Source organism: Bradysia coprophila, unplaced genomic scaffold, assembly GCF_014529535.1.
Source record: "Bradysia coprophila strain Holo2 unplaced genomic scaffold, BU_Bcop_v1 contig_297, whole genome shotgun sequence".
In the NCBI taxonomy this organism is placed as follows: domain Eukaryota; kingdom Metazoa; phylum Arthropoda; class Insecta; order Diptera; family Sciaridae; genus Bradysia; species Bradysia coprophila.
The window spans coordinates 8,346,919-8,367,093 of record NW_023503555.1 but is presented as its reverse complement, the minus strand read 5'-3'; the positions used below and the strand labels follow the sequence as shown (position 1 = coordinate 8,367,093).

General features: G+C 38.4%; 3 protein-coding genes across 3 annotated transcripts; 1 reads left to right on the top strand and 2 right to left on the bottom strand.

The window, feature by feature from the left end:
• Positions 1-566: 566 nt before the first annotated feature.
• On the bottom strand, positions 567-4,133 carry LOC119078643 (sodium-coupled monocarboxylate transporter 1-like). The gene is made up of 14 exons (XM_037186237.1): positions 3,992-4,133; positions 3,680-3,782; positions 3,559-3,615; positions 3,436-3,501; positions 3,150-3,201; positions 3,018-3,085; positions 2,285-2,439; positions 2,064-2,204; positions 1,871-1,997; positions 1,700-1,809; positions 1,457-1,637; positions 1,309-1,395; positions 732-1,235; positions 567-674 (listed from the first exon to the last, which is right to left on the bottom strand). The coding sequence occupies exons 1-14, from the start codon at positions 4,105-4,107 to the stop codon at positions 657-659; spliced, it is 1,785 nt and encodes a 594-aa protein (XP_037042132.1). The 5' UTR covers positions 4,108-4,133; the 3' UTR covers positions 567-656.
• A 6,371-nt stretch (positions 4,134-10,504) lies between these two features.
• On the bottom strand, positions 10,505-12,899 carry LOC119079070 (bacillopeptidase F-like). The gene is made up of 2 exons (XM_037186879.1): positions 11,375-12,899; positions 10,505-10,672 (listed from the first exon to the last, which is right to left on the bottom strand). The coding sequence occupies exons 1-2, from the start codon at positions 12,696-12,698 to the stop codon at positions 10,566-10,568; spliced, it is 1,431 nt and encodes a 476-aa protein (XP_037042774.1). The 5' UTR covers positions 12,699-12,899; the 3' UTR covers positions 10,505-10,565.
• A 4,660-nt stretch (positions 12,900-17,559) lies between these two features.
• LOC119078642 lies at positions 17,560-19,850 on the top strand. Its single transcript, XM_037186236.1, has 2 exons — positions 17,560-17,601; positions 17,667-19,850. The coding sequence occupies exons 1-2, from the start codon at positions 17,560-17,562 to the stop codon at positions 19,848-19,850; spliced, it is 2,226 nt and encodes a 741-aa protein (XP_037042131.1).
• The last annotated feature ends 325 nt before the right edge of the window (positions 19,851-20,175 follow it).

Sequence of the window (20,175 nt, the reverse complement as noted above, 5' to 3'; positions counted from 1 at the left end):
TACATAAATCAATTGAAAAATTGACTTATATCCAAAAATCAATTATAAAATCCAGAATCACCAGCATCATACGATACAATGATCATCAAAATCAAACAAACATTTGGAAAAACATAAATCAAAATCGCCAATAAGTTCCTTTCATAATTTGGTTGGTCAAATGGAATCAAAAGAATTCACGCCTCAAATGGATACCGAAACCTGATCCTAGGGGGGAAGTGTGTGGTAACTCGTCAACACTCGCCAACACTCGACAACATATCAATTCATCACAGTATGCCAATCAAATGATTCCAGACATAGTAGACATTGTATCCCCTATATATACGGTGTATTTGTTAGACTAAGATTCATTCAAATATATGGATTCAAACTGAAAGCATCTTGCCTTTTCGTTCCCCATAAGCTTAACACCACAGCTACCAGTGTGGTAAAACTGTCTCTGGATGTGGTAGATATGTTAGAAAATATTAGAAAATGTTTTTCCAATAGGAGTCACTGAAGGGAACTAATCTAGAACTAAAGTCAACTGCAACTTTTCAAGTCAATAACAATTTATTTCTGAATTTCCCAATCGCGTACATGGCACAATTAAACATCTGTAATCAACATGCCACTGTTTCAATCGTTGGTTTGGTAGCTTGCGCTAAGTGTGTCTATAGTTCCTTCCCTTTCTGTTCAATAGAAAAATGTAAAAATTGATAGCGCACAATTAAGTGAGATCAACTTACGTATAATGAGTCACCGGAAATGGAATTTCGCACCGATGCAGTGTTATCCGATTGATGATTATCATCATCATGGTCACTGTCATCAAAATCAACCCAATTACTCAGTCTCTTCATGCCCAGAATCCGTATCCACATCGTCAAGATGATCGGTGTCATGTACTTTGCTTTGACTTTCGGAGGTTTTTTGAAGAGATTTATGATAAAACTGAATAAGAGGCCGAACACGACTGTACTGACTAGAGTGACAACCGGTTGCCATGTGTAGGAAATAGAAAGCACCTCAGTCAACGGTGTGTACGTTTCATCTTTCCACGCATCATTCTGTTTGAACGAATACTGTGCGTTGACGATGTATGTCCTTGATATTGTTTCGTTCACGTAACATCCGTCGGTGCGTAACGGAAGTCGCTGATCTGGAAGTTCGCCGGCGTTGTTTTTCAATATTGAACCGATGCCGAAAAATAAAGTCAGTGCAACTGACGGTATCAATGCCAATGTTGATCCCTGCAGTCGACAGTTTGGTTTTTGTAACGAGAACTTAATTCACAAGAAACTTAAAACCAAAATTAATTTTTACCAAATTGTTCGTCCATGGAAAGAACATTCCTAACGAGAACAAACCCACAATCGGTCCAATGAATGTGCCGTGAAGTAAGCTGGCAAACTTTGAATGAAGGTAGAGTTAAGCAAGAAAAATATTTCGAGAGCGACCATTTCATACTAACCGGCAAAATGTTCCCAACAGCTGCAATGACGAAAATCAAACAGAATGACAGCGTCCCTCCAACTCCAGAGATTACTTTCGAAAGATATCCCAGTTTTAAAGCGGACAGGCCGGGTCTGAATGGCTTCACATAATCTTCAATGATAATAGCTGGCAGGGCGTTCAAAGAACTTGATACAGAACTATATGGAATAAGAAGATAGTGAGATTGATAATGAGTCTCGAATCGATGAGGTGTAGTTACCTTAAGGTACCAGAGGTAAGTCCCGCTAGTAAAATTCCGGGTAAAATTGGAATTTTTCCTAGAGCTTCTATCACAAAAAATGGAAGAAGTTGATCGGACGCACTCACCACCTATCCAGATTATGGTCTGATAAAGATTACCGATCGTGATCATAAAATCTATTTTTCATACCGTAGTACCGAGTGGTGAAACAGCCGACACAGGGTCACAATCATAGTACTTCGCGAATATCAGTAGTCCGATAAGGATACACATTAAAACAATGGCGAGCACCCCAAACAAGTTGTAAAACAGGCATCTAAATCAAATCGAATCAGTCGATATAAGATCGCACGTGTGACGACTCTCGTGTTATCGTACGAACCTTCTAGCATCTCTGAGTGTTGGCACAGATAAGTAACGTTGAATTTGTGCTTGAGTGCCAGCAAATAATGGAAGCCATGAGAAGTAAGCTCCTATCAAGCCAGTCCAAAACGTATGCCGTGTTCGGGGATCGATATCAAATCTACAGACGGTCAATTTTTGTACTTACGTATGTTGAGTCGGAGACCGAGTCTCGGACAGAACAATTTATGAAGCAATTACATCGCAGCATTCGTCCTTCCAGTCTCTGCTAGCCTGGACCAAAGTACATCAAAACCTCCTATTTCTATAAGTCCTGCAATAACTATCGTAGCCATTGCTCCGAGCATGATAATTCCTTGTAAAGCATCGGTCCATAGTACAGCTTTAAGACCTCCCTGAAATGTACGGTTTATTAAGTGATAGTTCCCTATCAGGGAACGTCAAATTTTCTGAACAGAAAAACCAAACGAAAAGACAAATGCATGAATTTTAACCTGTCACATACGGCTACTCATCTGTTATCGATAAAGACGACAAAAATAATGACAAGCTCTGGGTAATATGGTCCTTTATATAGTAAAATGCACGGTAAAAAAATGAAGTACAAGATTTTGATCGATTGATGCAACGCAAGTGCGTTGATGGAAGTAAAAGACCAGACAATAGTATTGAATATATGCTTGCCATAGTCCTAAGAACATGCGCTACATAATTACATACAAAAAATCATTTTGAACTTTCAAATCTATTACTTCATAAGTTTCAACATAGCTTTCGCTATGTATTTCGTATTTGGCTCACCGCTTACTATTTTTTGTCATTACTACCGATAACAGATGACACAGCCATGCTGTCTAAAACGTCTATTATCATTTTACCAGACATTGTAAAGTTAAAGTAAGCTTTCACATTTTGTGAGTATTGTGTACATTTATGGAGCATCAAGCCGATGCCGAACCCCTATTATACTTACAATAGACGAATAGATGACGCAAACAATGAAAATTACTGCAGCCGATATATATCGATTGACTCCAGCAACTGGTTTGAAAAAGTGCATTCGTTGATAGAATAGGGGAAATAGGTTGAGTGACTTAAATAGTACCTTGATCCAGAGCAAGAGATGGTCCCCAAGTTGTTAGTGGCATGTAAATCATCTAAAGAAAATTAAGGAATCGTAGGAGCAGGTTGTTTGCATGTTGTAATATTCAAGGCTGTAAACTTGCAAAGTTTACATTCTTGACAATATTAACCTTTCACAGACGGTGATAGTCGAGCGTTTTACTTCATTTGATCTATGATTTATATCAATTGATAGTTTTAGAACAGACTACATAGTCGATCGTCCGTAAAAGGTTAATCGAAAAGCTGTGAAACAATTTGACTCTCACCAAGTGAATAATTGCTGACACAGACATAATCCTTCTCGTAGTTTTGCTAAATCTTTTCTCCAGATACTAAAAATAAAACCAATGTAGCGCTTGCCTTAGATGGCGGTATTCATATAAATTTACCTCATAAGCAGAGGTTAATTGTAGTTGAAAAAATACGGGAACATAAAGGTAGACCAGCTATAAAAAGCCAATTAGCCACAAAAGAAGAACCGGACATTAAAAGAATCTGTAGAATACTTACTGCGAAAGTCATGGGAATAAGCGAAGCAGAGAAATAAATGTAAACGAAACCGTAATAGTAAGCTTCGACTGGGTTTCCCATCAACGTTATTGCCGATACAAAACTAAAAACAAATTCAAACAAGTTAGTCGATTACTGTAGGTGGGTGGGGGGTAGGGTAATCTCGCACACCACACAAATTCATGGTGAATCTCTAAGTGGTGAATCTCGCACAGTCATGACTTTTCGTTACATGTCGTAAAAGGACGCATACTATGATCGCGTGTGCGAGATTCCCCGACACCGTGGGTGGTGGGCTATCGATATATAAACCTGCACATTAATGATAATGTAACCGGAAACACCGTCATAGATCTACCAGCCATCAGGAACTCTTCACTCGTTTGGTTCTTTTTGTTAAAAAATCCATAAAACACTCCGATTCCCATTGAAACACATAACAATGCGGCAAAAATCTGATGAAGTAAATAATGAGTGAGAGAAATGGAGCAATAGATATTTCGTTTGAAATACGGGTAGGGACGCACTCATCCATTTAGATAATGACTCAATAATTCAATATGCGAGAGCTAAGCAGCTTTTGAGCTAAATAGTTCCATTTGATGGTCAGAAAAGCTTTTACTTCGTTTGTTTTTTTAACACACAAGATTTACGAGTAAGAGCAGAACACAAGTTGTGAAAGAGTGAACACAAGTTTTATAGGAATAATTCTACCAATTAACGGAGTGTGAATGATTTGCAGGGATGTGGTAATTGCAATTTACTAGCTGCATCAAACTATGTAAAAGTTGGCCAGCAACACGAATTTAATTGATGTACATTTATTTTATGCCTAACATGATTGGCAACATTGCAATGTGACTGATAAAACGTTTGCAATTTTTAACAATGCTCGCATAACGATACGCAGTGTCAATATTGTAAAAATGGATTTGTTTTTTTTACAAATATTGTAAAGATATGTCGCTTTGAATTTCAAACAAATTTTATGGACGGCAATTATACAAGACAGGTACGTATTTATGCCACTACGCTTGGAGAATGTAGCAATCTTTCTCTCAAGTTCTCATCGTCTAACTTTCCGCAAAATTTATTGAAATCCAAATTTATTTATTGCAAAATAGGTTTTTACCAAATCTTTTACTTCACTTGTTTCACGACCAAACTTTGTCATCGCTTTTTCAAATAACCTGCAATAGGCAAAGATTTACCAGATATTCCGTCCATTTGAACAATGCATGATAGTCGTCATCGAAAATGAATCTTAGGGTCATATTTTCCGACATTTTGAAAGGAAAGATTATCGTCCAACAGTCGACTATGGCACAATATCACATCACTATCAACCTTCAACGAATTTCACTTCTCATGTGTGCAACTTTTACTGCTCTCACTCTCACTCACAAATTGTGTGCGCAACAAGTTGTAACTAAGCAATTTCGTGAACGACTGAATTGTTGGATTGTGTGTCGAAGCTTTGATGCTGAGATTGTAGGTAGACTGTAGATTTATCTTGAAACGATTATCTAAATTGTACTAAGATTGTATGCCCTTATCAAATGTTCGGCCCAAAACACACCGTCATTCCATTGTAATCCGATACTCACGACACAGAATAATTATGTGTGTAATAAGTTGCAAGCGTGTTTTCGGGCTTGCTATTGCGAATACAAACACAATTAATTGGACCGTACGAGTTATGAGTGGGTTTGGTCAATAAATTAAGATTGGCTCACCTAGTTTGTGTATATTACGTAGGTGGAAGCACGGCGTTTCAGGGGGTTTCGAACATTTAGTTTTTTCATGTTGCAGATATTGCAGTGTCAAATTCTGTCCAAGATGTGACATATTTGCAAGGTATTGGCCTTTTTCACAAAGTATAATCAGCGTAACCTTCGTAAAAAGAATCTTGAATCTGACAAAAGCACGTGTGCCAACGTGTAAAAAATAAATGTTCAAAACCCCCTGCTGAACCGTGGCGACCCTCTTGTCAAACGGACAGTACATAAACAAATTCCATCATTTATTTGTACTACCTAGTAACCACAAGAATCTTTAAGGCCCTTTCAGGACCTCTCCTTCATTCAAGTCGTTACACACATGGCTTATCTTGGGGAATTTACCTCTCAAAATCGCCAGAATTTACCCAAAATAGTCACGGTCCACATCACAAGTGTAGTAGCAATTGGATATTGAATCCACTAATGTACATAATGAATACATAAAGAAATTGCAGAGCACACTGGGTGAATTTTGGCCTACAAATGTTGTTGACAATCGGTGTGTAGTTGATAGAGAGTTGTCTTAATACTGAGCATTGACTACAACGCGCACATCACATTGCAATGTGTATTCACGCCGTAACGGTGCCTAAAATTTAAATTTCAAGTGAACGAGTCGATCAAAAAGTGAACAGAAATTATTACGTTAAAAATTATTTACGTAATAGGTTTGTTCCAAGTAACTGTAAACACGAACTTTGACAACCCGTCCAACGACAATTGAGGTAATGGTTCTTTGAATGAAATTTTACAATTCATATGGCCTTGCAACAAACCTATGTTTTAGTAGGTCGAAAGAGTTACGTATTAAGTTTTTCATGTGTCAGGACCGGAAATGAGTGAGTTTAAAGTTTGTATCGTAATTTAGGCACTCAGTCACTTCGTTCGGATTGACTAAAATCAATCATCCACAACAGCTACACAAATAACTATTTCATGCTCAGGGCCTAAATTACGAGAAAAATTCCGTAATTTATGCCCAAGACACGAAATAGCTATTCTGCTAACTAGTTAGTAAATGGTCTTGTTTTGGGCACTAGATGTGAGTTTGTCGATACGAGCGGAGCGAGTTCGGCAACACATCGTGTGCGCAAAACCCCATTTACTAATGTGTTAGCAACAAGATTTTATCTACTGTTAGTTGAAATATTCATAATTTTCAAGCAAAACATAGCTAACGCCGACCCGTACGAAACACCTATTCGTATCAAAAGCCTTTAATGTGAAACTCTTCATTTCTCTTACTTCATTTTCTTCTCTGCTGAAAAACTATTCTCCCTTTAAAATCACTTACATTATCCACTCTTTGCCGGAGGCAATATAGACAGCCCCGTACGAAGACAAATTTCATAAATTCCTATTTAAACAGCTATATACCGCTATATTTAACTATATTTCACTATAAATAAACATTTCACAGATAAATATATGCTATTATATAGCTCTATATGCCTGTATATAGCTCAATATAGCTGTATATAGGTATATTTAGATGTCCGTATATGGAATCCCTGAAACCCCACACACATAACAAATTATTTCCATGTTAACAGAAACTCTCTAAGTATCATTTTTCCCAAGATATTTCTATTTTACTAAAATCCAATATGGCCGCCGGCAGCCATTTTGTTAGGAGACCGGAAATAGTACCGACGCTTTACATTCGTTAATACCTTTCAAACAAAAAAAAATTCATGAAATTCGGTCAAAATTTACTCGAGATATTGTCAAAATACACCACGTTCACTGTACTTCCGAGTAGCCAGATAAGAGCTCACTCCAAGAGACCTAGCTCACGCTCCGGAGAACATAATTTCATAAAAAAAAAATTCCCTGATTGGTACGGTCAATACCTATCTAATAAAGCTAAAACAGACGAAATATGTTCAAATGTGGCCGACCTACAAGCAAAAACTGCTTGTCGCCCTGTGCCTGTTCCACACCAAGGGGTCTAACTCACGAGTCGGTCATCCGATTTCCATAAACTTTCTTTTTGTCGATCGGTATTGTAAATACCTTTTATTTGACGTATCACTTACAAGTTTAACGTTTAAATGTCCGGAGATATCTTCGAAAAACCGTTAAGCACTTATTGGGCCACAGCTCGGGAGGGGTCGATCCAAAATCACTCATCTTCGAACTTAGCCTGTCTTTTGACATTACCAAACGGGAAAAAAAAGAATTTTCAAAATCGGATGCGTTTTACTCAAGTTATCGTGCAGACAGACAGACGAGCAGACGGACAGACGGACATTTTTTTTTTCGCGGATTTGGCATCTCTAGACAACCACAATAGGTTTCCCCTTACTCAGGGAGTCCAATTCGACGTGTTACAAACGTATGCGTAAACCTATAAGACCCCAGTACTTCGTACGGGTCTAAACACATCAACACAAAATCCTGCTACACATGACCGTAGTAGGATTCTGTCAAATATATAAACTTATCCGGCTGAATAACATAATTAAAATACAGTAGAAGAAAAGTGAATACCGTTAGGTTTACTGATTTGGGACTAGTTTTGGATTTCAAATGATTCCACACAAAATTTGTTTAACCAATAAAGGACTAATATTTCACATTCGGAATTTTTGGTAGGCACGCGATCGCCAGCTGAAATGAAATTAATCTAGGTACTCTTTTGTTAAACACATTTTGTGTGGAATCATTTGGAATCCACAATGAGTCCCAAATCAAAATACCTGACGATATTCACTTTTGTTCTCCTGTATTGCTACAATCGAATCAAATCTCATAGAAGTACGCAAGTCAGAAGTCAGTTACAGAGATATTTGTTTCATATGGATTAGACGAAACCGCTTCCATTCAAAAAAGGAATCAAACATTCAACAAAGGCTTTAGCTGTTTAAGCTGATCTCACTCGTACTACAACTAAAACACGCGCACGATTTACCATTTCACATGTAGTACATTCATGACTTTATTGTACTGCCCTCTACCAGTCGACAGGTGCGTACACAATTTTGTAAGCCAACAAAAAAAATTCTCCCAAACTGTGTTAAAACCAAAACTTTCTCAAGCCATCTTCCGCCGCCGATTTTTAACACGGCTGAGGCGGCTGAGAAGGGTATCGGCGGCGGTTCCGGCTGATGTGCTTTTTCGGCGGCGGCCTCGGCGTGGCTGAACGGCGCAGTGCTCTAAACTAAATTCATGCTGAAAATTATGAATTTTTTCAACTTACAGTCGATATACACTTGTCACGAAGAAGTCGAGACTTGCCGAGACTGATAGTGACAAGTGTGTACTCTATTTTATCACATAAGCGAAAACAAGACAACAACATAGACCTGAAGTGAAATTTTTGAATTATTCTTGTAGTTAAGTAATTTTGACATCCGAACACCTCGCGTATGTGATAAAACATTGTATCTACCACGGTAGGTATGCTTATTTTATAAAGCAGAGTAGTAGACGCTGAAACTGGTCGGTCGAAGAAAATTTTAGCTCTTTGTAGATTAAAAAAAAAAAAATTAAGAAAATTTGAATCAATTAGTGACTGAATGGCGCAAAGTTACGAAGTAGAAAAAGTAAAGATAATGATCGTGACAGGCTCAGGCACAAATACAGGTCAAATTCACCGTATATGAGGGAAAATCCATGACGAACTGAGTTATGCTGAGCGAACCAAAAACGAACTAGTAGAATCGGAATAACAATTTGGATTAGACATTAAACTGACACGATTTTATTTGTCCGTGGTAATCTTGACTGACAGAGACGTTGGAGATAGAGCAACATAGTTGAATACTCGTATAGAATTGCACTGAATTGACAAGTGTTAAATTTGGAGGCTTTAGTGATACGAGCTACCGCTTAAGATTGTTTTTTAGGTTTCTTCCATCGTACGAAAAAAACGAATTTTGACAGGCCGAAGACAACCGACCGTCATCCACAGAAGCAAACATAACCACAACTTAAACAAATTTGTTTGTGAAAACTTCAAAGTGAGGTTGTGTTGGCTTCTCTGTGGATGACGATTGACATTTTGAACGGCCTATTGAAGAAACCTATTGTATGTTTTCACTCATAAAACGGAAACAAGTCATCTATCTGTAGCTGATTTCAGCAGCCTCCGAAATTTTCTATGTTCGTGCTAGTAGCAGTGCTGTGGTTCGGTGAATCTACTTCATCAAACCCTAGTTAAAACGGATGGTGATGAAGTTGACTTCAACAACACACAGATAAGTAATTAATGTGATGTAAAACAGGTAAATCTTATTGTGGCATTATATTGTGTCATATTATATTGCATGCTTCTCACTTAGTCGATCGACGGTGACTGTTGTTAGTTGTAAGTTTAACGCACATCGGATGGAGGTCCGGCGCTGTTCAATGCAACGATACAAAGTATCAACGTGTCGAACAAAGAGGGCGAAAAGGGGTGTATCCAAGTGGGTCATTCCACTGTTAGTGATTCTACGCTCAAGCTCTTCAATGTGCAAGGTCAAGGTATGTACAACGGTAGGTATAGATCACTAAAATGACCGCTGGCGTGACGATCGACGGTTCGGTTTTGTGTGCAAACCAATGATAACCAACTTTGCTTCTAAGGGAATTCCCCGTATTTAGTTCATTTGCATTCATTTCAAAGAATTGGACGCACTCACTTCTTCATTACTATGTGAAATTGTGAAGTTGGTTTCGATTAGTTTGCACACTTTTCCCCACCATTACTCACGTTTCCGTCATCAGTTTCACCAAACGAAGAGATCTATAGATCATTTTCATTATACTTGTCAACGTAACCCCACTTTATTTTTCGTCAAGTAGTCCTTAACCCACTTAACCTAAATCAATTGACGTTAACTGCGTTCAATTTACTGATTTTTATATGAAAATCGTTCGTTCAATTCATTCGATATTTTTCGACATGTCTGACAGTTGGGATCGTGTCTGACGTTTACAAGGTCATGAAAATGATCTATGCTGATTTTCTTGTTGACGTCGGCTTCGCCTCGACATCAAATTGTTAATCACGCTGGAGGCGCGAGATTACTTTTTTCACGATACCTCATGTTTCTTTTTAATGACAGTCATATTTTCTATAAAAACCAAAAATAACACGTCCATACAACAATCAATACTTAGAATGACTGCGGAATCGAATTGATGGCAGCTGGAGCCGAGATACGCCCGTAACCAACGTGATTATTTGGATAAATGTTATCAGGGATTCCACCGCAGCTACCTCCTAATAATTGAAGAACAATGAATTAATTGGAAGAATTTTCACTACACGCACAGTATTTTGAAATCCGACATATTTTCTGTTCTATGCTTTATTTGAGACTTTGATTTCTTCATACTAAAATAGAATCAAAATTCACATAAAAACCAGTGAAATGTGTCGGTTTTCAAAATTCCGTACGTGCAGGCAATTTGTTTCTAAGTCGAACTGAACTCAAACTTTGGAAAGGCTGAAATGAAATAGCCTCTACGCAGTGACGCCGTTTAACTATTCGCTTAAGTACGGTTTTAATTCAACAAAAAGTACTCCATGAGAAAACTGTCAAGTAAACTAAGCAAAAATAATACAAAAGAGCCACAGTTTTTCCATTGTCTTTACAAAACGCCAAGTAAACAGAGAGCTACAAGAACAGCCCTGCTACTAGCATGAACACTGAATTGACAAGTGTCAAATTTGGAGGCTTTAGGATTGTTTGTGGGTTTTGATTCACAAAACGAAACAAGTCATCCATCTATACAAAAGAAACGCAGTGCCTACTGTGATTTCATCAGCCTCCGAATATTTTCTATGTTCATGCTAGAAACAGTGCTGTGCTACAAACCGTTAGTGCGCCTAGAAGAGAGCGCTGCTTTTACGTGATGAAGTACATGTGTAGCGCATAGATCGAACGAAACAAACAAACCTCATTAAAAAGTCACAACTTACCGACTGCGGCATGTGGAATAGCTCCAGCTCGTAGTGCTGCTGTAACTTGGGCAACATTTAGATTTGGGTTGCGAGAAAAGAGCAATGAAACGACTCCTGCTACATGCGGAGCAGCCATACTGGTTCCAGATAAAGAAATGAAGCTGGTATCGTCCATGTGAGATGCTGAGTATATTTCATTACCAGGTGCAACAATAAATGGATTTATTCTGCCATCAACGGTTGGTCCCATGCTAGACAGACCCGATCGTTGATTGTTAGCTAACGTAGCTCCAATGGAGATTGCCAGAGGACGATCTCCAGGCGAGATAAGGGTCTCACAGGTGAATCCAGCATTTCCAGATGAGAAGATCGGAACGATGTCAACGTTTCTCCAAGCCGATATGATTGCATCATACCACGGATTGTTACTACCACCACCCCAACTGTTATTTACAACGTTTGGAGCTTTGGAACAATCAGGTGCAGCACCAACTGTATTTGTTGGGCAAGCCATCCAGTTACCACATTGAAGAAGATCAAAGTTAGTGCAACCTTGAGAAATACAGCCTCTGCAAGCAATCCAGGAAGATCCTGGAGCAACACCAATTCCTTCGGTACCGGCTGCAGAACCAATTACATGAGTCCCGTGCCCTTGGTTATCATTGGGTGCAGCATCGTGACCAGTAGGAGCATACCAGTTATAGTTGTGGTTCTGTCCAGGCTGGTTTCCACGGTAGGTGTATCGCAAAGCAACGTGTGTAGCACGTGCACCAGTGTCAATAACTCCAACAACAGCTCCTGTTCCTCTGTTACCAGCATTCCATACTTCTGGTGCGCCGACATTGACAACACCCCATTGATAGTTTGAAATTGTATTATTGCCTGATGGAATAGATGTCCTTACCATCCCATTATCCAGCTGAATGATCCATTCAGATTCCAATGAAGCAACATCTGGATGGACGCTTAACATTTCAACTACTTCCTTGTCGACATTGCGAACAATAAGTTCACTGCTGATCCATAGTTGAGCAATCTCGTGTTTCTTACCGTGCGCTGATGCCTTTTTTAAATCAAATATAACATCTGCTTGAACAACATCCGTATGGTCCTTTAGGATGGCATATTGGCTGTTTAATTTAGCATTTCGGCTGGTCAGTTTCAATGAATTGAAGCGTTCAAAGGCGGCCTTGGTATTTGCTTTCTTGAATGTGATTTTAACATTGGTAGTTGTAGCCTGTTCCAAGTTCTTCCAGATATTTTCATCCACTCTCGCTACAGATGCAGAAACCACGGCACAATACGTTAGACCAAGAACAATGAAAGCGATGTGGCATTTCATATTTTACAACCTTTTGAATGAAATCCCTTACGATACTGTTTTATTAATCGAAATGTTTCAGTATTAAGAGCAGATAAGACAAATCATTTGTTATCAAATAGTTGATAAAATTGTGAGCAAAAATAGTTAACCGAAATGCTCAATGAACAATGGATTTTGGCCACGAATTTTGTTTTGGGTTAACCCAAAAGATAAATAATTTCCATTTTTATTGGCGATTTGCAACGAAGGATGTGACATAGCGAGAATTTTTGCTTTACATAATCAAGAGTGTGCCTCTTCACATTTGCATGTAGTGTACGAATATCTTGTTCTGTACCAGTTAAAAATCTTCTTTACTTTATTTGGTGTGATGCAATTTCCACACATTTCACAGCAGTTCATTTTCATGAAAATTTCGCTAAACTGCTCACTTTTCTCAGAGCTGGTCAAACAACTACAACCAAATGTATTTTCTGTTGAAAGCTGACACCTTCGTGGTCGGAATTGCGGTCGTACATTTTTCGAAAATGAAATATGAGGCACACAAATGTAGGCTACAATATTACCTAGGTACTGATGCCTCTTAATTAATGATTCGTAATGATACAATCATATCACATGCTTTTATGGTTTTTGCCGAGAAAACAAGCAATAATTAAAAAGTCTGCACTGAATTTGAACCCGGCAAAGCAAAGTGAACCATTGATTGAGCCAGTAACATGGTTGTGTTTTTTCAGTTTCAGATTCTGTGGAAATATGAGTGTCGAATGTGGACACATTTAGATATAACCTCTACAAATGTCCAATGTAACTCGTCAAATGTGCTCTTTGAATGTCATATATTTATTTTCACTTATGTTTTCGCATTTTCACATCTCTATAGAGTGTTTAAAGAGGATGTCAAAAAGACTGTGCGCTCATAAAACTCAGTTACATTAACTGGTTTGTTCCTAGTTAACTTTTTTCGCCCTTTAAGCACTCTATAGTCATAGTACAGGTTTTTGCCTGAACAACATACAAGTAGGTATGGCCAGTCCATACAAGTCGGAGCACATACGGATTTGCATGGCGCCACCTCAAACGAACTCATTTCTAGTGCAAATATCTATTTACTTTCATTGATGGTAATCACTATGTCAGAACAGCTGTAAATCTAGCTTTCATCCCCTTATTTACTTTCCGTGTCTATCTTGGAGAAAGACAACATCAGGAAGACATTGTCATCAAACTTGTGTTTTTATGTTGTCCTCTGCATCAAATATCAAAAAACAAATATTTACCACACGAAAAATATGTTTTTAGTTTAGTCATTTTAACTTGGCTTATAAGACCTTTTACTAAAAATTCAGTTTTCAATGTCTCAAAACACACGTTTTGTGCGTATTGTTGTGTTTGAATCAATTATCAACTAAAAACAAATTTCCATGGAACAGTTCAAGGTGCTGAGAAAATTTTTTAGATTTAATTTATTCGCAAATACTATGCGATGAAAAAAGATCATCCCCCTGTTATTTCAATAAAAAAGTTTGATTTAATTGATTCGTGAAAGGGAAAATGGAACTATTGTAACATTGCTCTTTACATTGCAATGTATATTATAATGTAACCTTATTGATCATTCAAATGAATTTTGATACACGATGTAGGATATATTTTGCATTGGAAAGGTGATTATGGCCCGAAATTGCGAAAAACGTAGTTTCTACCACGGAAGGTATGCCGGTATGCCGCACACGACGTCTTGTCGACCAGCTTCGTCTCAACATCTAGTGCGAAAAAATAATTTCACTTGGTAGATAAATAACTAAAAAAAACTTAAATATTTTAATCAAGTTTTGCAACTACGAACGGTAATTTTTGATTGGACGGATCGACAAAATGTGTCAAAACTTTCAAAACTAAACATTACGAAGTAAATTGATAGATTTTCGTTTTTTCGAAACAACTTTTAGCAACTGTTTATCAATGGCAATGGTACACACAAAAAAAAATCGATCAAAAACGAGATAAGACTAATGGTTTACTTATCCGTCACTAGGTAAATTTAAAACATACGGTAAGTGTCATACAGAATATGACGTTTACTACCAGTGAGGTAATATGGTCATTTCTCCCTAGGGAAAATCCTTTACTTTGTTTGTAAAGTAAAATAGCATACTGCACAAGGGAAATTATAAGAGATGTCAAATAACTTCCCTGGTTTTTAAAAAAGCGCACAAGCAAAACGAGCCATCAGAACAGTCGGAGCGTTTGCTGCGACTGAGCCCCGTACAAACCCGTATATCTATTGCGTACGTGACCCTATTGCGTCTGTCACCCTACTTTGACCGTAAACCTATTGCGCCGGTTAATGTAGTTAAAGTAAAATTATTATGGAATGTGTACATCTTAGAAATTGCGCATAGCGCAATTACGAAGCCCCGTACGACGTTCCTTTCAAATGAAACAAAAATTTCAAATAGCCCTAAAATTTTAATTTATTGAATATAAATACACATAGGGCCCTAGTACCGGCCTTAGTCCGAGGACCCAAATTTATTTTTATTTTCAACTACATTCTATTCGGCCTTCGATTACCTTCTAAATTAAACAAAAATTACGACAAACGGATGAAATTTACGCGAGTTGTATGTAAAATACACATAGGGCCCTAGTACCAGCCTTAGTCCGAGGACCCAAATTTATTTTTTTTTCAACTACATTCTATTCGGCCTTTGATTACCCTCCAAATGAAACAAAAAATACGAAAAACGGATGAAATTTGCTCGAGTTCTATGTAAAATACACATAGGGCCCTAGTAGCGGCCTTAGTCCGAGGACCCAAATTTATTTTTTTTCAACAACATTCTATTCGGCCTTTGATTACCTTCCAAATGAAACAAAAATTACGAAAAACGGATGAAATTTGCTCGAGTTATATGTAAAATACGCATAGGGCCCTAGTAGCGGCCTTAGTCCGAGGACCCAAATTTAATTTTTTTTTCAACAACATTCTATTCGGCCTTTGATTACCTTCCAAATGACACAAAAATTACGAAAAACGAATGAAAATTACTCGAGTTCAATGTAAAATACACATAGGGCCCTAGTAGCGGCCTTAGTCCGAGGACCCAAATTTAATTTTTTTTCAACAACATTCTATTCGGCTTTTGATTACCTTCCAAATGACACAAAAATTACGAAAAACGAATGAAATTTACTCGAGTTCAATGTAAAATACACATAGGGCCCTAGTAGCGGCCTTAGTCCGAGGACCCAAATTTAATTTTTTTGTCAACAACATTCTATTCGGCCTTTGATTACCTTCCAAATGACACAAAAATTACGAAAAACGAATGAAATTTACTCGAGTTCAATGTAAAATACACATAGGGCCCTAGTAGCGGCCTTAGTCCGAGGACCCAAATTTAATTTTTTTTTTCAACAACATTCTATTCGGCTTTTGATTACCTTCCAAATGACACAAAAATTACGAAAAACGAATGAAATTTACTTGAGTTCTATGTAAAATACACATAGGGCCCTAGTAGCTTTTCACTTCTAAGGCCCTAACTCACGGTCCACTCACCCGATTTTAAAAAACTATTTTTTCCTCGATTGGTATTGACAATACCTATCATTTGCCGTGTCATTTACATTTCCATCGTTTATTTTGCCATAAATATCACCAAAAGACCTTAAATCACTTAGGTGGCCCTAACTCACGAAGGGCCGACCCGAATATGCCCATCTTCGAACTTAGCCTCACTATTTTGACTATCTTTCAGGGAAAAAAAATTTTTTGAAATCGGATTTGATTTACTCAAGATATCGACGTGACGGACAGACGGACAGACGGCCCAAATTTTTATTGCGGATTCGTCATCTATGAACATAGGCAAACACTTTGCCCTTACCGTCTGCTTCGAATTCCATCAATTACACACGGCATCGTAATCCTATAAGCCCCTTCGTACTTCGTACGGGGCTAAAAATCGAAAGTATTCACTGGACCGTATAATATATAGGTTTGTTCCAAGGCCATATGAATTGTCAAATTTCATCCATAGAACCATAACCTCAATAATATCTCTGTGTAAATCACGTAGACGACGTTGCTCGATTTGTATGAAATATCACATAAGCGACGTTGCTGTGGATGAAATTGTCGTTGTTCGGGTTGTCAAAGTTCGTGTTTACAGTTACTTGGAACGAACCTATAGGCGAGTACACACTTTGTGAAAAATGCCTGAAAAATCGACACTCTGCAAAATGATTGATAAATTGCGGCGCGTAGTTTTGAATGTGCGAATTAAAGTTTCTGCTTAATGAGATTTATTGACAATTTATTAGTTGAAATTCAATATTTCGCATTCCAGAACGAAAAGGAAATATTTTCCATTAATAACTAATCAATAAATCAAATAAAACAGAAACTCTGATTCGCAAATTTAAACGTTCGCTCCGCAATTTTTCAATCACTTTGCAGAGTGACGATTTTCAGTTATTTTTCAGCAATTTTTCACGAACTATGTACTCATCTTATAGCTCTCACTCAAAAATTTTCCTTTAATTCGCACCCGTACGATTGGCTATAAATAAGGTCGTTTACCAACAAAAAATTGTGGAACCTCTCAATATCATTCTCACACTTTCGTTGCCTAGTTTCCTATGCATGAAGCCTTGAACTATCAGCGACATTCGATTACAAATTTGATTAATTAATTAGTAAACTAGACAAATGAACGATCTTGACACAGCATCACACGTAATTGTTTGAACATCTGTAACATTTTATGCCAATTTTATTGTAAATTTGGTATAAATACCGAAATTTTTGTTCATACAAGGCATAATCAAAACAACATCAAGTTTGAAAAAGTTAAACTCCAACACTAAAATGAAGTCGTCGTTTTTAATAGGATTCTTCTTGTATTGTATGGTGAGTTCAATTTTATTTAAAGTTTTCAAATGTTCTCGTATGATGAATTACTTTATAAAATATAGGTACACTCGTCTCCAACGCCGTCATTTCTATCGGGAAGTGCACAAGTTAGCGTGGAAGCAAGAATCAATGTTGTCAAAGCCATTGTCGAGGCAATTCAGTCACTAAATTCATCATTTGCTGATACTGTTTTAAATGCCATATCCGAAGCGATGGCGATTAGAGCAGAGGCATCTGCTAATGCAGCACAATTATTTGCCGAGCTATTTACAAATGATTCAAACACTGTAGCAGCTGCCATTTCTGAAGCTCTGGCCACTCGGGCGACTGCCGCTAGTAATGCTGCTAATGCGATTGTTAGTCGTATCCAAAGTGCTAACGAAGCTATATCTCAGAAACTAGCTGAACGAGCTGCAATCGCTAGCGAAGCAGCCAATGTAATCGCTCAATCCTTCGGTAGTTTGACACCAACAAGCGGAGGTGGTGGTATTCTAGACAGTCTTCCAGAAGCTGCTAGAAACGCTGCTAATTTAATAGCAGAAGCCATTTCCGACCGCATTGAAGCACGCAATAGTGCAATAGCTGCCATCGCCGAGGCTTTGGCTAACCAAGCATCTAATCCTGGAACAGGTGGTGACGCATTTTCCGCACTCGCTAGTGCAGCCGAAAATGTTCAAATTGCAATAGCAGAAGTGTTAGCCCAACGGGCAGAAGCAGCTACAGCAGCAGCCTCTGCAATATCCGAAGCTTTCTCTCAAAATGCACAAAATATCGCAACCATAATTTCAAGTATTTTGGCTCGGCGAGCTGAGGCTGTGAGTTCAGTAATCAATGCTATCGTACAGGGTATTTCTAGTAGTAACAGTGGTTTGTCTGCGTCCGTTGCTGAAGCATTTGCAGCTAGAGCACAACAAGCAAGTAGTATAGCAACGTCTATTGCCGAAACATATGCTTCAGCAAATACTGCAATTACATCAGCCATAGCTAGTCGATCACAGGCTGCAGCAGATGCAATCGCTTCAGCAATAGCTAACCGTATCGAAACGAAAAGTAATGTAGAAAGCGCCATTGCCGAAGCTTTGTCTGGACAAGGTTCCTCTTCTGCATTCACTTCAGCCCTGGCAAATGCGGCACAGAATGCAAATAATGCGATAACTTCAGCTCTTGCAACTCGGGCTGAAGCTGCCAGTAACATCGTTGATTCAATTTTAGCAGCTTTGGCAAACAACCAACAAAGTTCAACAATCATTCAAACATTATCAACTATAGCCGAGAATATTGCTAGGGCTAGACAAGATGTTATAACAGCCATTGCACAATCAATATCATCTACACAAACACAAGCCAATGCAGCTGCGACTAACTTCGCAAGTGTTCTAGCAGCCGTGGTTGCACAAAGAGTTGAAGCGAGAGCAAATGTAGCCGCAGCGATCTCAGCATCATTATCTTCGTCATCTGGTTCATTTTTTGAAGCTTTATCTGCAGCCGCACAAAACGCAAACAATGTTATCTCTGATGCGTTGGCTCGACGGGCTCAGGCAGCGTCAAATTTAGCTACTGCAATTTCAGTTGCAGCCGCTGATCGTCGTGAAGCATTAAGTAACATTGCCACCAGCATCAACAACTCTCTTCAAAGTGGATCTCAGAGCAGTGCCATAGCCGACTTTTTTGCGGCTCAATCACAAGCTGTATCGAGTGCCCAAAATGCAATATCAGAATCCATAGCTCGACGCATTGAAGCTAAGAACGCGGCTGCCAATTCCATTACACAGGCCATAGCAAGTTCTAATTCTGGATTTGTTCAGACAATTTCAACCGCAATTACGAACACAAATAATGCAATTGCTTCCGCTATTGCAGCCAGACAACAGGTTGCCACCAATATCGGTAATGCCATATCATCCGCTGCCCCCCAGTCACCAACAATAATAGCAACTGCAGCACAAAATGCTGCTAACTCTTTTGCACAAACTCTTTCACAAGCAGCCGCAGACCGTGCAACAACTGCTAGTGCTGTTGCAAGCGCTATTGCTACTCAAGTGCAGAATACGGGTCAAGCAATTGCTCAAGCACAAGCAAATCGTGTTACAGCGGTGAGCAATGCTGCAACTATTGTAGCAGAAACCATTCAACAGCGAAAGGAACAAAGGGCTACAGCCGCTTCTAATTATGTAAATGCAATCGTAACGGCTGCACAAAATGCTCAAAAACAAAGGCAACAATTTTTTAATCTATTTGGAAAATAAATTAATTTATTAGAATAAGCTGGAAAGCAAAGTGATTGATTATGTCGAGTAGTTATACCCTTGAATTCACCCGGTAATCCTTTTTTAGTAAATTCTTGACACTACGATAAGTCGAGTAACTCTCACCCGAATTTGATGAATGTTCTTTCTTCCTAATGAAAATAGCCGCGCATTCGAACTTTATTTTCGGAACTTATTCAAAAAGTTCGGTCGGTGCTATTAAATCTTGACACTCTAGAATCGTAAGGTCAGCTGGTGTCCTTGAAGCGATCAAAACCTGTACTGTACTATATGAGCAAAGATCACGAGTTGTCATGTCTCTAAT

Excerpts from the sequence above, each read along its gene's own strand:
- LOC119078643 (XM_037186237.1), bottom strand. The coding sequence starts at position 4,107 with ATGGGAATCGGAGTGTTTTATGGATTTTTTAACAAAAAGAACCAAACG. Across the intron at positions 1,998-2,063 it reads ACACTCAGAGATGCTAGAAG|ATGCCTGTTTTACAACTTGT; the intron begins GTTCGTACGATA and ends GATTTGATTTAG. Across the intron at positions 1,810-1,870 it reads TTTCACCACTCGGTACTACG|GTGGTGAGTGCGTCCGATCA; the intron begins GTATGAAAAATA and ends TAATCTGGATAG.
- LOC119078642 (XM_037186236.1), top strand. The coding sequence starts at position 17,560 with ATGAAGTCGTCGTTTTTAATAGGATTCTTCTTGTATTGTATG. Across the intron at positions 17,602-17,666 it reads GATTCTTCTTGTATTGTATG|GTACACTCGTCTCCAACGCC; the intron begins GTGAGTTCAATT and ends TATAAAATATAG.
- LOC119079070 (XM_037186879.1), bottom strand. The coding sequence starts at position 12,698 with ATGAAATGCCACATCGCTTTCATTGTTCTTGGTCTAACGTATTGTGCC. Across the intron at positions 10,673-11,374 it reads TATTCCACATGCCGCAGTCG|GAGGTAGCTGCGGTGGAATC; the intron begins GTAAGTTGTGAC and ends TTCAATTATTAG.